The sequence below is a fragment of the Electrophorus electricus genome, chromosome 1 (genome assembly GCF_013358815.1).
Source record: "Electrophorus electricus isolate fEleEle1 chromosome 1, fEleEle1.pri, whole genome shotgun sequence".
Taxonomy (NCBI): Eukaryota; Metazoa; Chordata; class Actinopteri; order Gymnotiformes; family Gymnotidae; genus Electrophorus; species Electrophorus electricus.
Window position 1 is genome coordinate 24,106,541 of NC_049535.1, and position 21,422 is coordinate 24,127,962.

The window sequence follows — 21,422 nt, forward strand, 5'->3', positions numbered from 1 at the left end:
TTATACTAGGACTAATATGGCTTGTTTATTCCCAGTCATTGTCCTACAACAAGTTGTTTGTTTATCACTTCTGTTAAAATATACATGCTCTGTCAGACATCAGGATTTCTTTTTACATGTGTAGCAGAGACAGGAGATAAACACTAGTGTTTAGTGGCACTCTTTACAACAGACCAGCTAAGATGGCTGCAATCAACATAACAGGTCACCACTGTAATTTCGCTCAAGAGGGAGATTCAGCGCTTAAACTTTAAAATGTAAGTATTCTAAATATTTCCTACCTACATGCTCTGACAGGAAACAACTATTTGTGTGCCACATACATGCAAAAAATGACACAAGCTAATTAATGTTTTAGTTCAAAAAATGAAACCCTTTGAGAGGCCTGACTTTCCTTTTTTACTGTCCATGAGATTACGTGGCTATCATTTTTGGATACAAAGGAACACCTCATGGAACAGGATAACTCACTCACTTTCAGTTAACAAACAGGAAATTCTCCACAAAGTGGCAGCATCACAGTGGTGCTTCACATCTTGTTTAAGGATAGTTCACTAATGTCAATTGGTAGTACTACAGAGAAAAGAGTGTGTATGGAAAAAAGTGCAATATAACTAAGATGATCGTTATCATGTGTGTGTGTGTGTGTGTGTGTGTGTGTGTGTGTGTGTGTGTGTGTGTGTGTGTATGTGTGAGAGAGAGAGAGAGAGCATGCACATGTACAGAAACAGAAAAACTGCATAACACAAAAATGTGCATATTAATTCTTATTATTATTACCACATGGCAGGCAGGAAAGCAAGCGATTCAAAATAATTGTAACAAAAGCATGTTAAGATAATCACATGGTTTTCCTTAATGAGGTCAGCATTCACACAACACACACACACACACACACACACACACAGCATTTCACAACAGTTTCATGTCACTGGAATGTTTGACATCATAACATGGAAAAGTGAAATATTTTACTCTGTCTGAGATCTCTTAATTTTCATCTACACTGATATGAATGAGGAAGTGTTTTTGTACAGCTTTCCCTCTGTCCTCTCTCACTGTGACTCTCTAGCACAGTAATACACAGCAGAGTCTTCTGGCTTCAGTTGACTCATATGCAGGTAGAAATTAGAGCTGTCCTTAGATGCTGTGAACCTGCCCTGTACTGCCTGGGCTGTGCTCTTGCTACTCTCAGAATAATAGTAAATGATCCATTCGAGTCCTTTTCCAGGAGCCTGACGGTGCATGTAATAGCTACCCACACTGAATCCACTGCAGGCACAGGTCAGTTTGTGGGATCCACCTGGTATGACTGGTACTGATTGCTCAGACTGGGTGAGGACAACCTGAAAGTGGACACCTAAACAGATAGACAAAGAAACATTGGCACAGTGGATTAAATTCATAAATCACTTCTTCGTTTTAATGTAGTTTGTTACTGAGACAGATGAAAGACTCACATGTAGCAATCAGTACCAACAGCAACGTAGATGCGACAAACATGGTTGGTTTAGAATTTGATGTTGATGGAGCAGAAAGCTACTTGGAGATCCTCTTCAAACTCTAAATATAGGAAAAGGGTACAATGAGAAATTTGCATAACAAGTCAGTGTCATGAAACAACACATGATAGATGTTTAGTACATTTTCAGTGAGGGGCACACTCTACTGGTGGTATATGATTGAACATGAGTAAAGATGATTGATTTTACTGTTGGAGATACACTGAATATAATCAACTCAGAAAAAATGGAAGGAATCATTTTTCTGCTGTGATACTAATATTTCATAAATTGGAGCTGTCCTAAGAGGCTGTGATGCATGAGCATAATACATGACCTATTCAAATTCTTCATCAGGAGCCTGACATATTCACTACATGCTAGTGCCCCCAAACTGAATCCACAGCAGACAAAAGTCAGTGTGAGGGCTCCACCTGGAGTGACTTCTAGTGGCTGCTCAGACTGTGTGAGGACAATCTGGGTTTGGGCTCCTAAATATACATTATTATAGAAAATACAATTAATCCCTACTGAGCTTTAAAACTGATGGTGTACAGTCCTCATTGAAAGAAATCTAAGTCTGGTTATCACCAGCATCAGTGTAAACATGAGGAACATGGTTTTTGCAGAATGTAAACTGGTCAATTAGCTAGACCTGAAAACCTCACCATTCATTTTACTTTTTCTATATATTAAGTTATTCTATATATAAATTTATTTTTCATTTAATTTCAAATTTGCATAACATGGCAATCTGAGCTGAGATGAATCCATAAGCATTAAGCATGTATTTAGTTTACAGATTCTGTCCTTGTAATGTTATTGTGTTACTGCCAGTGCCTCTAGAGATGCTGAACTTTCAAAATTGTAGTGTTCTCCGATCTTGGCATTTCGGTTGCAAACGTCATCACCAGGCGAGGTGACATCGTCAGTGCGAGCTCCGGGAAACATTGCACTTACAGGCTGCCGGGTACACTAGGGACAAAGAGAAGACCAATAACAGGCACACAGGACAAACATGCAGACAAAAGGGAGACAGCTGCTTCCTAAAATGGTCAGATTCTCATTGAAAGTGCTGGCAGAATTACCTGGTGTAGTGATCGACAGTAAAAATGTGAGGAACATGTTTGGTGAGAAGTAGACATGGGTAGAGATGCCTACATGGGTACAGACCTGGACACCCTTTTTAATCTTATTGCATTTAAGCTCATACCAGTAATATGATCACTGATATTAAGAATACATGAGACAGGTTTGCTCATTTACCTGCAAATTATGACAGCAACAATGATAACATTCATGAAACTGATGCCAACATTTGAAATATTAATAATGAGTTACTGTATGTACATGTATAGAGATTTTAATGCTTGCCTGTCAAACACTAAGAAACTTGTTGTGTGTGATGATAGTAAGGCTACTTCCACAATAACTAAGAGGAGGATGTAACACTGGAGAGTTGAAGGGCGAACACACTTGTGAACTGCCGGCGCCTTGAACGTGATAACGAATGGGACTAACTGAGGAAGCCATAAGGAACGGGCTGGATCGAATAGAATAAATAAATTATACGTTTAATAAAAGAAAGAGACTAGCAATAAAGAATAGTCTGTCTGTTCAAACCTGTCCCAGCATCAGTGACAGCCTATCCAGAGTCCTGACACGTTTTCTGAGTCCCTAGGAGACATAACCTGAGCAGGAGTGAATTATACTGATAAACTCAAAAAGTAATTTAAATGCCACCTGTTTTCAAACGTTTTCATGATGTAAAGAGCACTGTACATGCATGCATCTGGGCCTATCCCACCCCTTGAACTTGCCAACACCTGTCACGATTGAGCATCTCGGTCTCAATGGTTTTCCTGTCTCATGTTATTGTTTCATTTTTTCCATTCCTGTTCCAGGACTTGTTTTGATTGTCCCTGTCTCATTTGGATCACCTGTTTCTTGTTCAGCTCTCAATAGTACCAGCATATATACCCTGTGTGTGTTCACTATCATCACTGGTCATTGTTACTCTATGCCTTGTTTGTGTTATTTGTTCATATCGCTGCTTGTGTCATTTTTATATTGTTGTAGCCTGCTTCTATTTTGGTCTTCATGTGTATTGTTCCCATTAATATGTATTCCCAGATTCTCCGTGTTGGTTCTATTAGTATTTGTGTAGGTATTCCTCTCCTTCCCTCCTTTTTTCTTAATTCCAAGTCTGGGTTCTGTTGCTTGTTGGTAACCATGAATGTACATGATGTTTGACCGTTTGCTGCCACTGGACTGTTTGATGTTTTTTTTCTTGTTTGTGTTGTCACACCACCTACATTACAGTTATTTTGGGTTTACACATTGCAGTCTTATACTTTCCTAATATTATTACGTGATACTGCTCACAATAAAGTAATGTCTAACAGCCTTCATCGATATGCAAGAATAAACATAATACGCATCACTCACTATATAGATTGGGCAATTATTAACTTTTTCCTTAGTTTGTATTGTATCGCCAGCTTTTCATTGTTCTATGTAATTTCATTGTCATGTCAAATGACTTTTTAGGGGCTGTAACCAAGCTCAGTTTGTAACTATTCTCATCTATTCTGCCTATTCTTTCATTCATTTTGTTCAATTTTGGTCACATAATAAATATATGTAATATAAAATATGAGTATATTTATTTGTAAAAACTTATTTGTACAAATATATGTATTTGTAAAAACTAAATTCTAAATGTAATCTCCTAGTTTCCCACTCAGGCAGCCATTCTCTGCCCTTTCTTACCACATCTGACTATTTAAAATATACTGCAAATGTCTGATTGTCTATTGTTTTGTTTTTCAATTCCTACAGTACCTCTGTGTTTTTATGGTCCTCCATTTACATTAGAAAATAATTTAGAACAAAGTAAACACTTCCCTATATGAAAGAAAACTTGGTTAGATTTCTTGAACAAGCTAAATGACTGAAATAACAGCTTACAATACTTTTTGAGTACATTCTTGAAACCTGATTTACATTATATGTTATGATCTTTGGATCTATGTACAGGTGACCGCCAACAGTTGGATCTATACACAGTTGACCAACAGTTGATCAGGGCTTTTGTACAGCTGAGAGTGGAGACCAAAACAGATTAACAAAGAAACATTTTCACAGTGCATTACATTCATAAATCACTTCTTTGATTTAATGTAGTTTGCTACTGAGACAGATGAATTACTCAGATGCAGCAACCAGCACCAGCAGCATTGTAGTTGTGACAAACATGGTTGGTTGTTGTTGGAGCAGAAAGCTACCTGGGGATCCTCTTCAAACTTGCTACCTGTTCCTCTAAATATAGGAAAAGGGTTCAATGAGAAATTTGCATAACAATTCAGTGTCTTGAAACAATACAGGGTGGATGTTAAGTACATTTTCACTGAGGGGCACACTCTAATGGTGGTATATGATTGAACATGAATAAAGAAGATTGATTTTAATGTTGGAGATGCAATGAATATAATCAGTTTAGAAAAACTGAAGGAATCATTTTTCTGCTCTGATACTACTATTTCATAAATTGGAGCTGTTCTAAGAGGCTGTGCTGCATGAGCAGTATATTATTAAAATCAAAGTGATAATACATGACATATTCAAATCCTTTATCATATGGAATGACATATTCAGTACATGTTAGTGCCCCACACTGAAGCCAAAGCTTGGCGCTATTCTAAGGACGTATGTTGATTTCTTTGTTTTTGTTCTACTCTTTGTTTGTTTATGATGGAAAATCAAGAGCTCTTCCTTGCAGCCTCATCTCTCGCTCCCTCTGTGTCGCCATTGTCACAAATGTGAGGAACATGGTTTCTGTAGAATGGAAACTGGTCAGTTAGCTAGAAATGAAAACCTCACCAATCCTTCTACCTGTTCTGTTTATTAACTTATTCTATATATAATGAATTCTTAACTGAGAAATTTGCACAACATGGCAATCTGAGCTGAGATGAATCCATAAGCATTTACTGGAATAATTGGTAAAATTATAAATAGGCAAAGATCAGCCACTACAATCCTCATTTGATCCTCGTTTGACGGGATCGAGCTGCTGCAGTAATGAGGCAAAAACGACTTTGATGTCTTGAAGAGCTTTATCAGCAGAGCAGGTCAGTCAGAGGCATGGCCAGGGTGCAGATGGACTGGAAGAACCACCACTAGAACTTGGCAAACCCCAGGAACCATGGGCGCATCTGGGGTATTGGGCATCCAATCACAACCTCCACTTTGCAGGGTTGCATGGGCAAGGAGACTTCACTAATGATGTAGCCTATAAGTAGCCTGTAAGTTTACCTCACAGATGTGAAACCTGCAACTCTACAGCCAGAAATGTCTGTCAAGACAGTCCCATAATGTAGAATAGCATGTTATGATAACTCAATAAACTCACTGGATATCCTGGTTAGCATCAACATCAGTAGTGCCACAGACAGCATGGTTTGTGTTGAAGATGAACTGGAGGGAGCTACTCTACTGTGCTCTGCAGAGCTGACGGACTGCTGTGGACAGCACTGTCACTCCAGCTCTGTAGTGAGGCTTAAGTGAGGGATCACTGATTTGCATAAAGGCTCATGAGACACCCACAAACAGAAATATATAATAATGTCTGTCAGCTGACTGTGTTTGTCATGTTTTTGTAGTTTACCAGTAAATGGTATTCCAGTATGATATAGTTATGAGAAATATTATTAATATAAATTGATTTAGTTATATACTGTGTGTGGAAGACAACGGTGTCAGCCATTGTTTGTGTTGCTTTTGTTCATAGTCACATCGTTCATGGTCATTGTTTACGGTATGTGTGAGTGCTACTGTTGTATGTATCATTCAATAAATGTCTGTTTATGTCAAGTGAGTCTGTACATCCTGCTTCTTGCCCAGTGGCACTCAGGCCATTACAACATATGCACATGAAGATCATTTTTGGGCAGTCCTGTTGGCTGTTTATAGCACTATGATCTGATCACTTTCCTTGCCTGTAGGGTGGAGTATTTAGTTCAGCACATGCAGGCACAGAAACTTCAGAAATGCATGATTTATTCATGTTAATAAACATGTATATGGCATTGCATATGTATAACACATGTGAATGAATAAATTTCATGTCCCCAAAAATGTAGCTCCTGTGTGCTAATTGTACTTGGTAATTCAGAAGTCTTACCAGTGGAACACCCACTACACTGCCACTGCCATTTCACTGCCATGTTAACAATAATCAGTGCTCCCTTGGTAATAAACCTGCATGACAACAAATGGGCTACAGTCTCTAATGTGCTCTGACTGTATATTTATATATTTGTATATATGTATGTGTGTGTGTGTGTGTGTGTGTGTGTGTGTGTGTGTGTGTGTGTGTGTGTGTGTGTGTGTGTGTGTGTGTTTGTGTGCCTGCATATGTGTGAGCATTTTACACTGAGGATTTTTGTGTAAGGTTCTTGGCACTTTTTGGTATCATGTATCCCGAGCACAGTAATACACATCTGTATCCTTAGTTTCAAAATTTTGGCCCTGTAATAAAACACTGTTGCTGGAGGTGTCTGCAGAGAAACTGATCTTGCTCTTTAGTGAGTCTTTGGTGTCAGTTTGGCTAGTACTGAGGAACCACCCAATCCATTCCATTGGTTGTCCTGCTGAGTGTCGTATCCAGTTTGTGTACCCCCACCTGTGGCTGAGTACCCAGTAATCTTACAGTGAATGGAAAATGATTCCCCTGGTTTAACAACCATAACAGGAGGCTGAACGAGCTCAATACTTCTAGAACCTGTGAACAACAGTTAGGAGATTTTAAAATAAGTTACAATCAGTTGCTGTCAAAACACCAAATTGCACTCTGTATTAGTTACTAGAACATGTGTAATTAGTATAACATACAACTCACAAGTTACAGCTGCTGACAGCAGGAGGAGAAGTGTAGAGAACATGGTTTGTGTTCAAGCTGAACAGGGAAGCTTCTTCTCTTAGCAGATATACAAGCTTAGATTTGCATAAAAATATAACTCCTCCAATTTCAAGTCAAACACAGATCAATATTTGTTTTCAGAAAAAATGGAACAAACCATTTTTGTTTTTTGTTTTTTGTTTTTTTTTTCCCTGAAATTTGCATTTACATTTATTGGCAACATTGTAACAGTATATACTTGAGTGGAAGTTAATGTGCCAAAATAAAGTGAAAAATAAAAACAAAAAAATCCACAAATGTAAATCTCATGTCAAATGTATTAAAATTACACATGAACACACAAAAATTACATTAAGCCAGCAGCATACACCAAGCATACGCCATATATGAACCCCACAGAGTGGTTGAGAACAACAAGGTCAAGATCTAATGGGACTTCCAGATCCAAACACATAAACAAGTAAAGGTGAAAAAAACATACATCCTGATGGTACGTAAGCTGCAGGAAACAGCAGTGATCATAGATGTGGCAGACTCAAGTGATGGAAACATCCAAAGGAAAGAAAGTTGGAAATGTACCAATGACTCAAAGAAAAAATAGTGATAATGTGGAAGGTTAACAAAGGGTTGTCCCAGTAGTGAAAGGGGCACATTGGGCTGTGAGCCCTAAACTGTAGGAGTGGCTTAATCAGATCCCAGGAATGAGAACATTTATCTCAGTCCACAAGAGCACAATCCTAAGAATGTTCAAAATACTGCACTGCAAACTGAAACATCCAGGCTTCTGGTAGAAAGCCTGTCTGAACAAAAACACAGTGAAATATATCAATTAAAATATTTATCATCTATTACAACTCTTAAATCACATTAGCAGGTAGATATACAGCTCCGGGAAAAAAAAAAGAGACCATTTCAAAATTATCAGTTTCTCTAGTTTTACAGTTGATGGGTATGTGTTGCCCAGGCTGAGCAGTTTTGTTCTCATTTCTTCCAAATTCCAGATAAAAATGTTGTGTTTTTTATGAAAATGACTAATGGTCAAAATAACAAAACAGACATTTCAGACCACAAATAATGCAAAGAAAACAAGCTCATATTCATTCATAAACTTAGCATTAGTCAAGTGTTAGAAACTGGTTCAAAGTGACCAGTCCTTCAGGTTCGATCTCTTCCAAGTTACCCTATGCACTCCATCCTCTGTAGCCGGGTCCGGGGAAGTCAAGGGACACCGACACCAAGGTCAATCAAGAGAGTTCCACTTTATTTAGGAAAGTACAGAGTATATATGTGTGCTATATCTACTATCTAAATCAACAGGAAGACGAGGAAAAGTGAGGCATGTTCTAAGGGTCTACGTAGAAAGCAAAGAGACAAGGTTAGTAAAGATTAGATGTTCTCTGCATGAACGAGCCACGAGCTGTTCCCGTGCCCGCCATGACCCACTCCTGTGCATAGAGAGAGACAGGGAGAAAGAGAAAGAGGAAGGGAGGTGTAAAGGAGACAAGAACAGGGAGCGGATGACCTCAGGTGACCAGCTTACGGTCAAGCTGCCATGTCATGGCTGATAGGCAGAGACCTTGCGTTGGGTGCCTGAAGACAGAAAGGCTCCAATATCTAACATCAAGAAATCAATATTTGGTGGAATAACCCTGGTTTTTAATCACAGCTTTCATGTGTCTTGGCATGTTTCCACCAGTCTTTCACATTGCTGTTGGGTAAATGTATGCCACTCCTGGGCTGGCCATGATAGGGTCTTAATCTGGTGGCCCCTCATCCACACTTTGATTGACTTGGCTGTGTGACATGGAGCATTTTCCAGTTGAAAAAAACAATCATCACAGTTGGGGAACATTGACGGAGCAGAAGGTAACAAGTCCTCTCCCCAATCTCCTGCGATCCAGGCGACAGTGCAGGGGGTGCCTACACACCTCCCGCTAGAAAGTCCATTCTTAGCAGAGGGAGCTGGCATCCTGTGGTGGATTTTCATTCTGTAACATTTCTGCTAGCCCGAGTGCCGATGGGCATGGAGCAGGACGCACAGAGTCCCTCGATAAAGTGAAACATTTATTAACAAAAGGCACGAACAACAATGGTGGCACTCATACACAACATTAGCGAAAGACATGACTCATATACTTAACAAAACAGACTATAGGAACATTGAATGAAGATTACATATGCGTTATACATTTAACAGCAGATTAACAATGACTAACACAGTACACACTCTAGTAGAGATTTAAATAGACAAAAAACATAAAACATTAAACCTCATGCAGGTGCATGCAATTACAAAGGGCATGGTTACAAATATGGCTCTGCAGCATTCCATAGGGTTCGCTAATTTCTATAGATGTTTTATTAGGTTTTTCACCACACTGGCTCAACCCCTTACGAATCTGCTCAGGGGGCAGACCAAGTGATTGAATTGGAGTGGATCCCCGAGGCGGTAAATTCATTCGAGGAGCTAAAAACCACTTTTTCCACAGTGCCGGTACTGCAGAAGCCAGATCCAAGGAAGCCTTTGTGGTAGAGGTAGATGCATCTGATGTGGGAGTGTGTGTGGTGCTGTCTCAGTGCATGGAGATGGGAGGTAAGATGTACCCCATCGCCTACTTCTCCAGGAAACTGAGCCCGGCCAAGAGGAATTACAAGGTCAGTGATCGTGAACTGTTAGCAATGAAACTCTTTTGAAGAGTGGAGACACTGGCTAGAGGGAGCGCAGCACCCCTTTAAGGTGATCACCATCCACAAGATCCAGACCACAAAGAGACTGAACGCCAGGCAAGCCCGGTGGTCACTCTAATTTTCTAGATATTAATTTTAGCAATACCTATAGACCAGGAAAGAGCAGCCTGAGGGCTGACGCGTTCTCTCACCAGTACATTGTGGAAGCCCAAGCAACCTGTTTAGAGCCTGTTTTGTCTCCCTCTGCTTCCTGGCATCTCTGAGCTGGGAGGTAGACTGATAGATCGAAGCTGCTAACCCTCACCCGCACTGTCCACCCAACATCATGGCTCCCTCATCAAGTGGGCACACACCTTGATGGGATCGGGCCATCCAGGATTCACGTACACGACCCAGCTGATAGGCACACGCCACTGGTGGCCGGCCATTAACAGGGACGTGGTGAGGTATGTGGCCTCTTGTGCGAAGCGCACTCAGAGCAAAACACCATGCACTCTACTCGCAGGTAAGCTGCTCCCCCAGCCTACGCCCGAGTCCGTGGTCTCACCTCGCTGCGGATTTTATCACTGATCTACCTATGTCCGAGGGTAATACAGTTATCCTGATAATAATGTATCTGTTTTCAAAGATGGTCCGATTTGTTTCTGCGTCTGTACAGTCAGCAAAACCCTGAGACATGGAGCACTTACCCTGCCTGGGCCAAATACATGCAGAATTCCCTATGCCATGCAGGCACTGGACTAACCCCGTTCGAGTGTGTCCATGGATATGAACCACCGCTCTACCCGTGGAACCCCCCTGTCTCAGACCAACCTGTGGTAGAACTGTGGTGCAGACGCAGTGAGCAGATATGGGTGGGAGAGAGTATGGACTTGGGCATAGAGTGTGGGTAGCCACGAAAGACGGTAGAGCAGGTCCTACAGGAAAGCTGGCTGTGAGGTACAAAGGCCGATATACCATCACCAGGAAGATTAACGACATCACGTACCGAATTGTCCTACCAGGGAGCAGTCGAGCATCAAGGGCCTTCCACGTATCGGCTCTGAAGCTAGCGGTGGAGGGTCCCCTCGCAGAGGAGGGCATTTCCTCAGGCTCACCACCCCCGCCTCTGGAAGTGGAAGGAAGCCCGGCGTACAGGGTGAGGACCCTGATGGACTCCAGAAGGAGAGGTAAACATGTACAGTACCTTGTGAACTGGGAGGGGTACAACCCGGAGGAACGCAGTTGGCTACCAACCTCCTAGGTATTAGACCCTGACCTCATTGCCTCTTTCCACAGGAAACACCCACAAATGCCTGATCGGCCAGGTTGGGCACACTCTAGGATGCTGGCAGGGTCTTGGGGGGGGGGTTCTGATTTACTCTTTGCTGAGTTGGAAGAGTAAACATTGTCTGTGACTGTATTCATTCCTTGCACCAGTAATGTTGTTGTGTTACTAGCAGTGACTCAGGTGATGCTGAACTTGTTTTTTAGTTTGTGGATTTTATCTGCTGTCCAGCAGTAATAAATCTGACCCCTTCCAGTGCCTTTCCTGCAGGTGTTGGTATCCAAACTATATTAATTACTGACTGTGAGACCTTGCAGCTAATGGAGCTATTCTGGTAAGGCTTTGGTAAACTCCTTGAATCTGATGTGGTGGCTCTGCACGTGGCTTTTGTTTTTGTTATTCTTGTTTTACATGTGTCTGTGTTTTCTATTGTGTCATGCCTCCCTCGGGTGGTGTGTGTTCCCTCATTCGCCACACCACCTAGAGGCTGTTATGCAATTTTGCCTTAATTAAGCCTGTTCTGTTTGCAGTACAGATTGTCGGTCATTGTATGTTATTTTGTCTCCTTTTGTTGTAGTTGGTTCACTTTAATTTCTTTCATTAATCATATAAGTTGGAGACCTACACCGCTGCTTGCTGCTTTTTGTTTGCACGTTTATCGCCACTGACACACAGATGTGAGCTGTTACATAAAGTACACTGTGAATTTTAAATATATAAATAAATTGTGGATAATAATAATAATAATAAATGTGCTAAAAATAACTTTCACTCAAAATGGATTCCATTTTAGTGACATTCAAGACTGTGAACTGTCTTTAATTTACTTACGGGATGCTGCTGTCAGTGACAGCTGTGGAGATGTAGAAAACATTGTTTGTGTTGTACTGGTGGGATTTTCTGTTCTTCAGGAAAACAGGAGCTGCTACATCCAGGACTGAAACTATTATTTACTAATCTTGAGAACCAAAGGAAACCATTTTTTTAAGAGATTGAGTGGAGTTGTTTATGGTACTGCAAGTGGTGTTGTTTATTATACTGCAAGTTTTTATACTGAGAATGAGAAATTTAAAAAAAATGAAAAAAGGGCAATACTATTAAAATCAATGAATCTCTCTCTAGTGCTTTGCTCCTGCTTCATATTGCTGCATATCCTTTATATAAAAGTCACTGAAGAAGTTTCTGTTCAAGGTTGCAATCATGGTGTTTTGCTAACCATTATTTAAAACATCATTAATCATTAAATATATTTCAAAGTGATATCCTAAACTTCTTGTATGTTTATTCATATTTTATCAATATATTAAACAGTTATTTGAGAGCAGAGTGAAAGACCTGAGATCATTTGAGGAGGGCTAATTTAGACTTATTGATTTTGCTATTGATCTTTTTTATAAATTCTCTATGGCTATAATTTTTAATCCTAAAAAAATCTGGAGTTCTGTTGATTGTTCATTTTTAAATCTGTGACGAGTGCATAAAGGAGAAAAGGAGAATAATATATACACTGACTTTAAACCTGCACCCCCTTACCTAAAATGTGAACCTTAGCACTATCTAATGTAGTTTGGATCCAAAAGTTAACTTCTACTGAGCACACTTACATATTACAGTTGATCAAGTAATGCCATTTTCTAATGATATTGTAAATAAGTGGAATCATGTCTGAAGTTTAAAAAACTTCAAGCAATCAATTTCCACTTCCAGAATGTTTTCACCTTCTGTATAACAGAAAAAACAAAGATTAACCCATGTGAACGTCTCCATGAAACGTCTGCATGAAAAGAGCTCTGGAAAATAAGGAAGGAATTAATTTATTTACTGGTTAATTGGGCAGACCTAAAATATTTTACTGTTTAGATCTGATTGAATTTAATTTAGCAATAAATGAAATATTGGAAACTGCAGAAAGATCAGTACCTATTTCTAGATTGTTTCAGTATTATCTAAGGAACTATGTTTACTCTATATGTGCACTTCTAAGGCTCTATTTCTGAGGGTTCTTTCGTCTGCAGTGACGCATGCGTAAAGACATGTGAGGATGTGTTCTTTGTGCCCCTTTGCCTCTGCCTTCTCATACTGTGTCTCTCTAGCACAGTAATATGCAGCAGTGTCCTCACCCTTAAGGCTGGTCATCTGTAAAGACATAAATACATAAAGTGAATAAAGTGTGTACTGAAATTGTGTAGCATTCATGAATTTGCATCACGCTTCTGAAATACAGCATGTGTTGTTATTTTGATGAACATGTTTTGTGTAGTTGCAGTGTGCGTTTTTTCCTTTCCAGCATAATTGGTAACTTACAGCATGATGGGTCTTCCTAGCCACCATAGTTTTTGAACTGCGGTTGACTGTCATTCACAGTAAAATGTAGCTGTCTTCAGCTTTCAGATTCTGTACTTGAAACATTATTGTGTTTCTGAAGGTGCCCCATCATAAAAAATGTGTTCCAAAGCTTTTTAAGAAATTGGAGAAGAAATAATACAATTACAATAAACTACTTACTATTATCAGAAGGACTATGAGAGACTGATTTGTTATTTATGAACAATGTTAAAAATGGTGGAACTTACATTAAATTAGTAAAATTGAAAAACAATAGCTCAGATTGATTATCATGTTCAAGGTCTGAACCACATAATTAAAATGTATTTGTTTGGTCTTGCTAGTCATGTCTCAGTGACTCTCTACTAGCCTGGCTTGTGGTTGAACAGTTTGTAAGAGGTTCTTGGCCTGTTGTTTTACAGTGACTGTCATGCACAGTAATAAACAGCCATGTCTTCAGTTTTCAGACTGTTCACCTATAGGTACAGCATGTTTTTGCTGGTGTCTTTAGTGATGGAGAACTGGCACTGCAGAGACTGTGCAAAGATGGTGCCTGTGCCACCATAAATGTATCTGAGCCATTTTCCAACATTATGGCTCCTTATTTTGTATTTATCATGAAGTGCTGCTGAGGAGGCTGAAGAAAGCTCATGTCCCCGCAAACATGCTCATTATGTTCTACAGACATCCCAAGCAGCTGCATCACTGAACATCCCAAGCAGCTGCATCACTAAACATCCCAAGCAGCTGCATCACTGCCTGTTTTGCTAATTTCATGACTTTGAAGCTAATAGTGATGACAGCCTAGAAGATCATAGGGATATCTTTCCTTTCCATCACAGACATTTACTTCACTTGCTGCATTCACAAAGCCAACAGCATTGTGAATGATCCAAGACACAATCTTTTCTTTCTCCTGCCATCTGGGAAAAGGTACCGAAGCATTTGAACCCACACAGCCAGCCTGTGCAACAGTTTTTCTGCCCCATGCCATCAGACTCCTCAATTTCCAGTGACTAACTAGACAGTCCCTCCCTCGCATGTACACACACAAACACACATACAACTCTTAACTGACACCATCTTTCTCGCTCGCATTTTCTGCATATCTGCAAAATTAATAAATTAGTTATTGTCAACTGAAAGAAAAAAGTACATTTTATTTTATTAATCAAATCCTATCTTGCTACCCTCACCTATGAGAAAAGCCCACATAACAGTGAATTCTATGATGGTCATATTTCAAAATGAAAAGGTCACTGGTTGTCTATAACGACTGTTGCTTCATAGACACATTTCATAAATCAAACATGAAATTTAGAACAAAACATAAACTACACATGTTCATTTTATAAATTACATGTTATGCAGTTTTCACAAAATATAGTTAGTGCTATAATAACATTTCATGTAACACTGTCATTCGTTATTATTATTATTAAGGTAAAATGACATTCTGATCATTATAATGAGACTCTTTTATACATCACTAACAATTTAAGACATTTAATAAATCAGGGCTCTGTTTCCCCAAATCATTGTGATGTTAACATCATTTTAAATGAGAGTGTGTTCAGTGTAATGCTTGCTGTAAATTCAAAGATAATCTTTGTATTTGGGAAACCAGGTCTGATTTTACTTCCATTTATATTTCCAGTGCACTCAAAGCTTCACTTGAACATGCTAGTAATAATAAACCACTAGTAACTGTACAGGACGTCTTTACAATTCCTCTTACTCAGTAACAGCCTTTTATATAAATTAAAGTAGAAAGTTATTCAATATATTTGGCAATATTTTTGATAACTGCATAATATAACAGATATGCTCACTACATTAAAGAACATGTCATTGCTTGCCTGGACTGCCCTGTGTGTGTTTAAGGGTGGAAAATGTGAATTAAAAAGGTAAATTATTTTAATTTGTGTTACATGAGGAAACATTCAAAGGTAGCCTATGGTATGCATAAAATCTAAGAATATTGTCTCTGAAGTTTGGTACAGACACTCCATTGTGTTTTGGTTGTGACAGTGTAACAGTGTGTAATTACAAACAAATGTAGCAATTGGGAAAAATTATGTTTTCAGGGAACAAGTACAGGTATCACACTGATTTTGCAGTGGCATTCTGAGGATGACATGTGCCCTGTTTTTTGAATACATCTTATATTTAATGAGAATTTTTGTACACGCTGTACAAAGCAAGGCTACCTGGCTGGCACTGATAACTAGTACTGGGAATAAGCAAGTATGGAAATTCAAAACATATAATCACAAATATTACATAATTTTGAAAAGAAAATGTGTGCCCTGTTTTGTCAGAACAGCTTAAAAGTAAAAAGAGTTTTTGTACATGCTGTTGATGTTTTCTTAGCACTGTGGATGTCTAGCACAGTAATACACAGCTGTGTCTTCAGCCTGCAGATTCTGTCCTTGAAGGGTTATTGTGTTACTGGAGGTGTCTCGAGAGACAACAAACTTGTTTTTCAGTGAATCCTTCTTAGATGTGCTACCATCATAATAAATGCTGTTGATCCATTCCAAAGCTTTTCCTGCAGGTTGTCGAATCCAGCCTGTTCCATAGTGGCTGCTGCTGTCAGTGATAGAAGCTCCAGTCACTCTACAGGTGATGGTTAAAGGATCTCCTGGCTTAACAACCACTGGGCCTGACTGGATGAACTCAGTAGCACAGAACACATCTGTGGAAAGACAAAAGAAAAGGTTTATTTGGTTTATTTAGAGGATCAGATGAACTACAAACCCTTGAGTCCAAACACTCACAGGAGGCAGCAGTCAGCAGCAGCAGTGGAGCTGAAACTAACATGTTTTCAGTTGAAGCAGGAATGAAGGGAACTGTTTTCCTCTAGAGAGACACCAAGCAAGGCCAGGACGTGGTCACATGAAATCCTCCTAATATTACAGGAGATGATGGATATTTGCATAAATATGAAATGGGGGCTGTGCATTCTGTGCTGTAATGTATGAAAACAGCACTGGAAAATAAGGAAGGAAGGAATTTATTTACTGATTAATTGGGCTGGCCTGTATTATTTTACAGTTAAGGTCTGACTGGATTTAATTTAGCAATAAATTCAATATTGGAAACTACAGAAAGCTCAGTACCTATTTCTAAATTGTTTCACCTCCAGTATTATCTAAGGAATACTCCATACAAGCACTTCTAAGGCTCCATGTCCGAGGGATCTTTCATGTACAATGAGGATGTGTGAAGATGTGTGAGGATGTGGTTTTTGTACAGCTCTGCCTGTGTCTTCTCATACTGTGTCTGTCTAGCACAGTAATATGCAGCAGTGTCCTCACTCTTCAGGCTGGTCATCTGTAAATACAGCTGACTGCTGGAGTCGTCTCTGGAGATTGTGAACCTTCCTTGGACTGACTGGGAATAGGAGATGCGACTGCTAGATGTGCTGTGTTTGCTTTCATTTTGTATCTGGCCCAGTGATTATGATCATTACCTCAAGTGTTCTGTCCTATGGCTTGCTTTTTCCTCATCAGCTCTTCTATTACTCCTTGTTGTTCATTTTAAATGTATATGTCATTATAGCAAAACATTAAGCCATTTCAAATGTTTTTCCAGTGAAGAAGTAACATCACATACTAGCAACCCATGATCACCATCCATTGCCCATTGTTGCTTGTGTGTATTTGCACTTGAACACACCAAACATACTACTGATGGATGACACGAATGTTCTGCGCCTGTGTAAGTGCACCAGCCTCTCACTGCTTCACAAATGTGCAGACTTCTTATAATGAGTATACTGAATCCTAAGTAACTCCCACTTCTTCTGGAGCTCATTCCTTCTATAAACTGAATACAGTACGTCAAGGTAATGGCAATGTTTGAAATAGCCTGCTACCTACTGTATAATGCATATTCGTACTTGTAGTAGTATGCAGTATAATATCAATGTGACAAATGCAAACCATACTACAAGGTCACATACATATATATATATATATATATATATATATATATATATAGAGAGAGAGAGAGAGAGAGAGAGAGAGAGAGAGAGAGAGAGAGACGCACAGAGCACAGAGGTAATAAACAAATAAAAGGATTTCAACCATACAACAGACACTAAAACACTATTTAAATGCTATAAATGTAAATGTAATCTGTTGTTCTTCACGTGTGGTCCTGTGTAGTGTATTTGCAAAATAGAAAGACTAAAAGAATATTTATTAGAAATTAATATTTGCCATAGTGCATAACTAATAAAATGTGTATTTGTAAAATAATGCATAATGTATATGTTAGTCAGTTGATATTGAAGTCAACAACAAAGGTAAAGCAGGAGGAAAATAATCTGTTGTGTATGTTGAGATGAACAGGTAAGCAGTGTGATGTCATGGGTTGTTTTTTTTATCACATTTTTTGTTCCATATTTGTCAGGGGTTGTTTTTGTACAGGCCTGCTGTATATGTGTAATGCTGTGACTCTCTGGCACAGTAATATACAGCTGTGTCTTCAATCTCAAAGTTTTGGCCTCTTAAAAAAACAGTGCTGCTGGATGTGTCCTGGCTGAAACTGATCTTATTCTTCACTGTGTCTTTGAGATTAGTGCCACCATGGCTACACAGATAGCCAAGCCATTCCAAAGCTTTTCCAGTGGGTTGCCGTATCCAGTGAATACAGTAACTTGACTCTGAGATCTTACAGGAGATGGAGAATGACTCTCTAGGTTTGACCACCACAGAGGCTGGCTGAGTGAGCTCCACACAGCCAACACCACCTGGGGAATGACAGTAACAGAAAATGTTATAAAATCATTTTCACAAACATGTTGAGTTTAAACACGTTCCTTTCCAGTTCAGATACAGTAATTCACCTGAAACACTTACAGAAAGCAGCTGTTACCAGCAGCAGCAGTACTGATGAGAGCATTGTTGTTGGTTCTGACATGGAACTGAATGAATCTGCTCAGTTGATCTCGTCCTCAGACCCACAAACCTTATGTAAGAGGGGAAGAGGGAGGATTTGCATATAGTGCAGCCCATCCACCATCATTACAAAAAATCCACTGGCATTTTCATGTGTGTTTATCAAATGTATCATTTCCTGAGCAACTATTTGCAAGCCATTAATCAACATTTTTTTGGAATTTGTTTTTAGAAGCATGAAAAGAAATTGAAACACAATGCTGACAAAGATTCAGATCAGGATGTTCATTGATATCTGCATAAGACAATTTGACTGCTACTTTTTCCTTCCTAAGTGAATTCAGTTTAGGTTTAAGAAATTAATAAACATAGTCCTGGTGATAGAATTTTCTGAATACATGATGAATGTATACATGATGATCTGAATAGACAATGAATGCATGGTAATTTCTGAACTAAATCATTAGTAATGATAAATAAACATCAGTCTTTTTTAGAGAATGGCTTACAAACTTAAATTCAGTCTCATTGGTTCAAAGTCCTGCTCCTGCAGTTCTCCTGCAGTTTCATGTTTTGTTTGGATCAGTGAAATGTGCAGTGCAGGTATTTTACCCAACGAGGACTGGCACACAGTCATTATATGTGCTGGTTTACCATGTAGAAATGAACCAAACTCAGAACTGTATTACTCAGTATATTGCATTATTAATGAATGTATGAGAGTGCATGAATAAGTGACCTGGGCTCAGGTCACTACTCAGAACACAGAACACATTACTCATGCTGCTGGAGCCCTGACGGTAAACCTGTTCCTCCTTCCATAAAATTATTTTATTTGCTGAACACTAGCACCACCTCCCTAGTGTGGATTCAAATGTTATCTTCTAATGAACAAGCTTACATACTGCAGTTAATCAAGTAATGTTAATTGCTATTAATATTGTGAATAAGTGAAATCACAATGATCATTTCGTGTAATGCTCCACTTCCCACTGTTCACGTGGTACGGCTCACCACGTGCTGTAGGAGTTCATCGTTTTGCTTGTAACCATGCCCATTTTTTCGTACACCTGCACATGGTTTATCGTGTAATATCTGTATGTACTTAAAGCACAGTGAGAGAGTGCATTGTGCATTGTCTTTGTTTCTGCTTAGGTTCACGTTAGTGTTTGTAAGTTGTTGCCTGTGTTAACCTTACCTGTTTCATGTGAGTGCCAATGTGTGTGTTTAATAAATGTCTGTCTTCATTGAAAGAACATGTGTGTCCTACTCCTTGCCTTGTGGCACTCGGGCTGTTACAGATCTCTATAGTGGGTAGATTGTTCCTTGCCAGTAATGTACCACTTAAAGCTTTATCATATTCTATAAGGACTACAGGAATTTACATTAAGCCTTCCTCTTTGCTTGAAACACCAATAGAGGACATGAGGAAGCAAGTTCATTATTCAGAGGCTATTATGTACTTTAGACTATAGCACATTTGATAATTGATTATTTTAATATGTGAAATTCTATTGGACGTATTCATATTTAATCAGATACAATTGCATTTTTTTGCCCTTTAAATTTTTCCAGTTCATCACTGTCCTTGTGGTTTGAGCGTGTGTCCTTTGTTTTGGTTTTGTTTTGTTTCTGCATCTTTCATGTGATTAAAGTGTTTTTACATTATTTTACATTTACATTATTTGTAATATTTCAAGTGTTATAAGGAAATCTGACAATATCTAAATATCCTGTTTCTTTTACATTCCAAGACTCAGTTCAGTGAATAATAAAACACAAAATGCCTCCTTTAACATTCATGTGTTTTTTCATGCATCAACATTTAAGTACGTTTATTACTTTATTAATAAGTTGCTTTTTTATTGTGCTGAAGTAACTGCAATGAAACAATCTGTCATTGTGATGCAACATTACAAAAATAAGTAAATTACCAAATTCTTATAAAGATAGCTCTGTGCTAATGTCAGATCTCCAAAGCTTTTGTACACTCCCACCACTCAGATGATCTTCTGTGGATTCGAGCACAGTAATGCACAGCTGTGTCTTCAGTCTCCAGATTTTGGCCTTGCAGTGTTATTATGCTACTGGAAGTATCTCGTGAAGCAGTAAATTTGTGTTTCAGTGAATCTTTATAGTATAAGCTTCCACCAGTGCTTACATATGCAACCCATTCCAGATCATTCCCTGCAGGCTGCCGAACCCAAGCTGTGCCATAGCTAGAGACTGAGTAAGAGACCTTACAGCTGATGGTCATTGACTGGCCAGGCCGGATGCTCAAAGCACTGGGCTGTGTCAGGTCAACACAGTGAACACCTGGGAAAAAAAGAAAATTAAAAAATGCATTGATGCAATGTTATCAGTCATCCTCAAGACAGTCCCATAATGTAGAATAGCATGTTATGATAATAGTCTTAAACCCAATAGACTCACAGGATATCCAGTTTAGCATCAGCAGCAGTAGTGTGACAGACAGCATGGTTTGTGCTGAAGCTGAACTAGAGGGAGCTGATGGACTGCTGTGGACAGCACTGTCACTCCAGCTCTGTAGTGAGGCTTAAGTGAGGGACCACTGATTTGCATAAAGGCTCATGAGACACCTACAAACAGAAATAAGTAATAATGTCTGTCAGCTGACTATGTGTTTATGTCATGTTTTTGCAGTTTTCCAGTAAATTGTATTCCAGCATGATAGATATGGTGAATATTATTAATATTAATTGATTTATTTATGCATTCTAATTCATTCATTATGAGACAATATATTAAAACATATGACAAATTTTTACTGACCTCCTGAAACCTGAGAG

General features: G+C 39.0%; 4 gene segments (V, D, J or C); all 4 read right to left on the minus strand.

The window, feature by feature from the left end:
* Positions 1-869: 869 nt before the first annotated feature.
* Positions 870-1,522, minus strand: LOC118241198. The segment is given in 2 exon segments: positions 870-1,360; positions 1,461-1,522. Coding segments are annotated over 2 exon segments (348 nt in total).
* Positions 1,523-16,074: 14,552 nt separating this feature from the next.
* LOC118241044 lies at positions 16,075-16,580 on the minus strand. The segment is given in 2 exon segments: positions 16,075-16,403; positions 16,486-16,580. Coding segments are annotated over 2 exon segments (372 nt in total).
* A 1,540-nt stretch (positions 16,581-18,120) lies between these two features.
* LOC118241045 lies at positions 18,121-18,642 on the minus strand. The segment is given in 2 exon segments: positions 18,121-18,464; positions 18,574-18,642. Coding segments are annotated over 2 exon segments (405 nt in total).
* Positions 18,643-20,578: 1,936 nt separating this feature from the next.
* On the minus strand, positions 20,579-21,091 carry LOC113569196. The segment is given in 2 exon segments: positions 20,579-20,928; positions 21,046-21,091. Coding segments are annotated over 2 exon segments (396 nt in total).
* Positions 21,092-21,422: the final 331 nt, after the last annotated feature.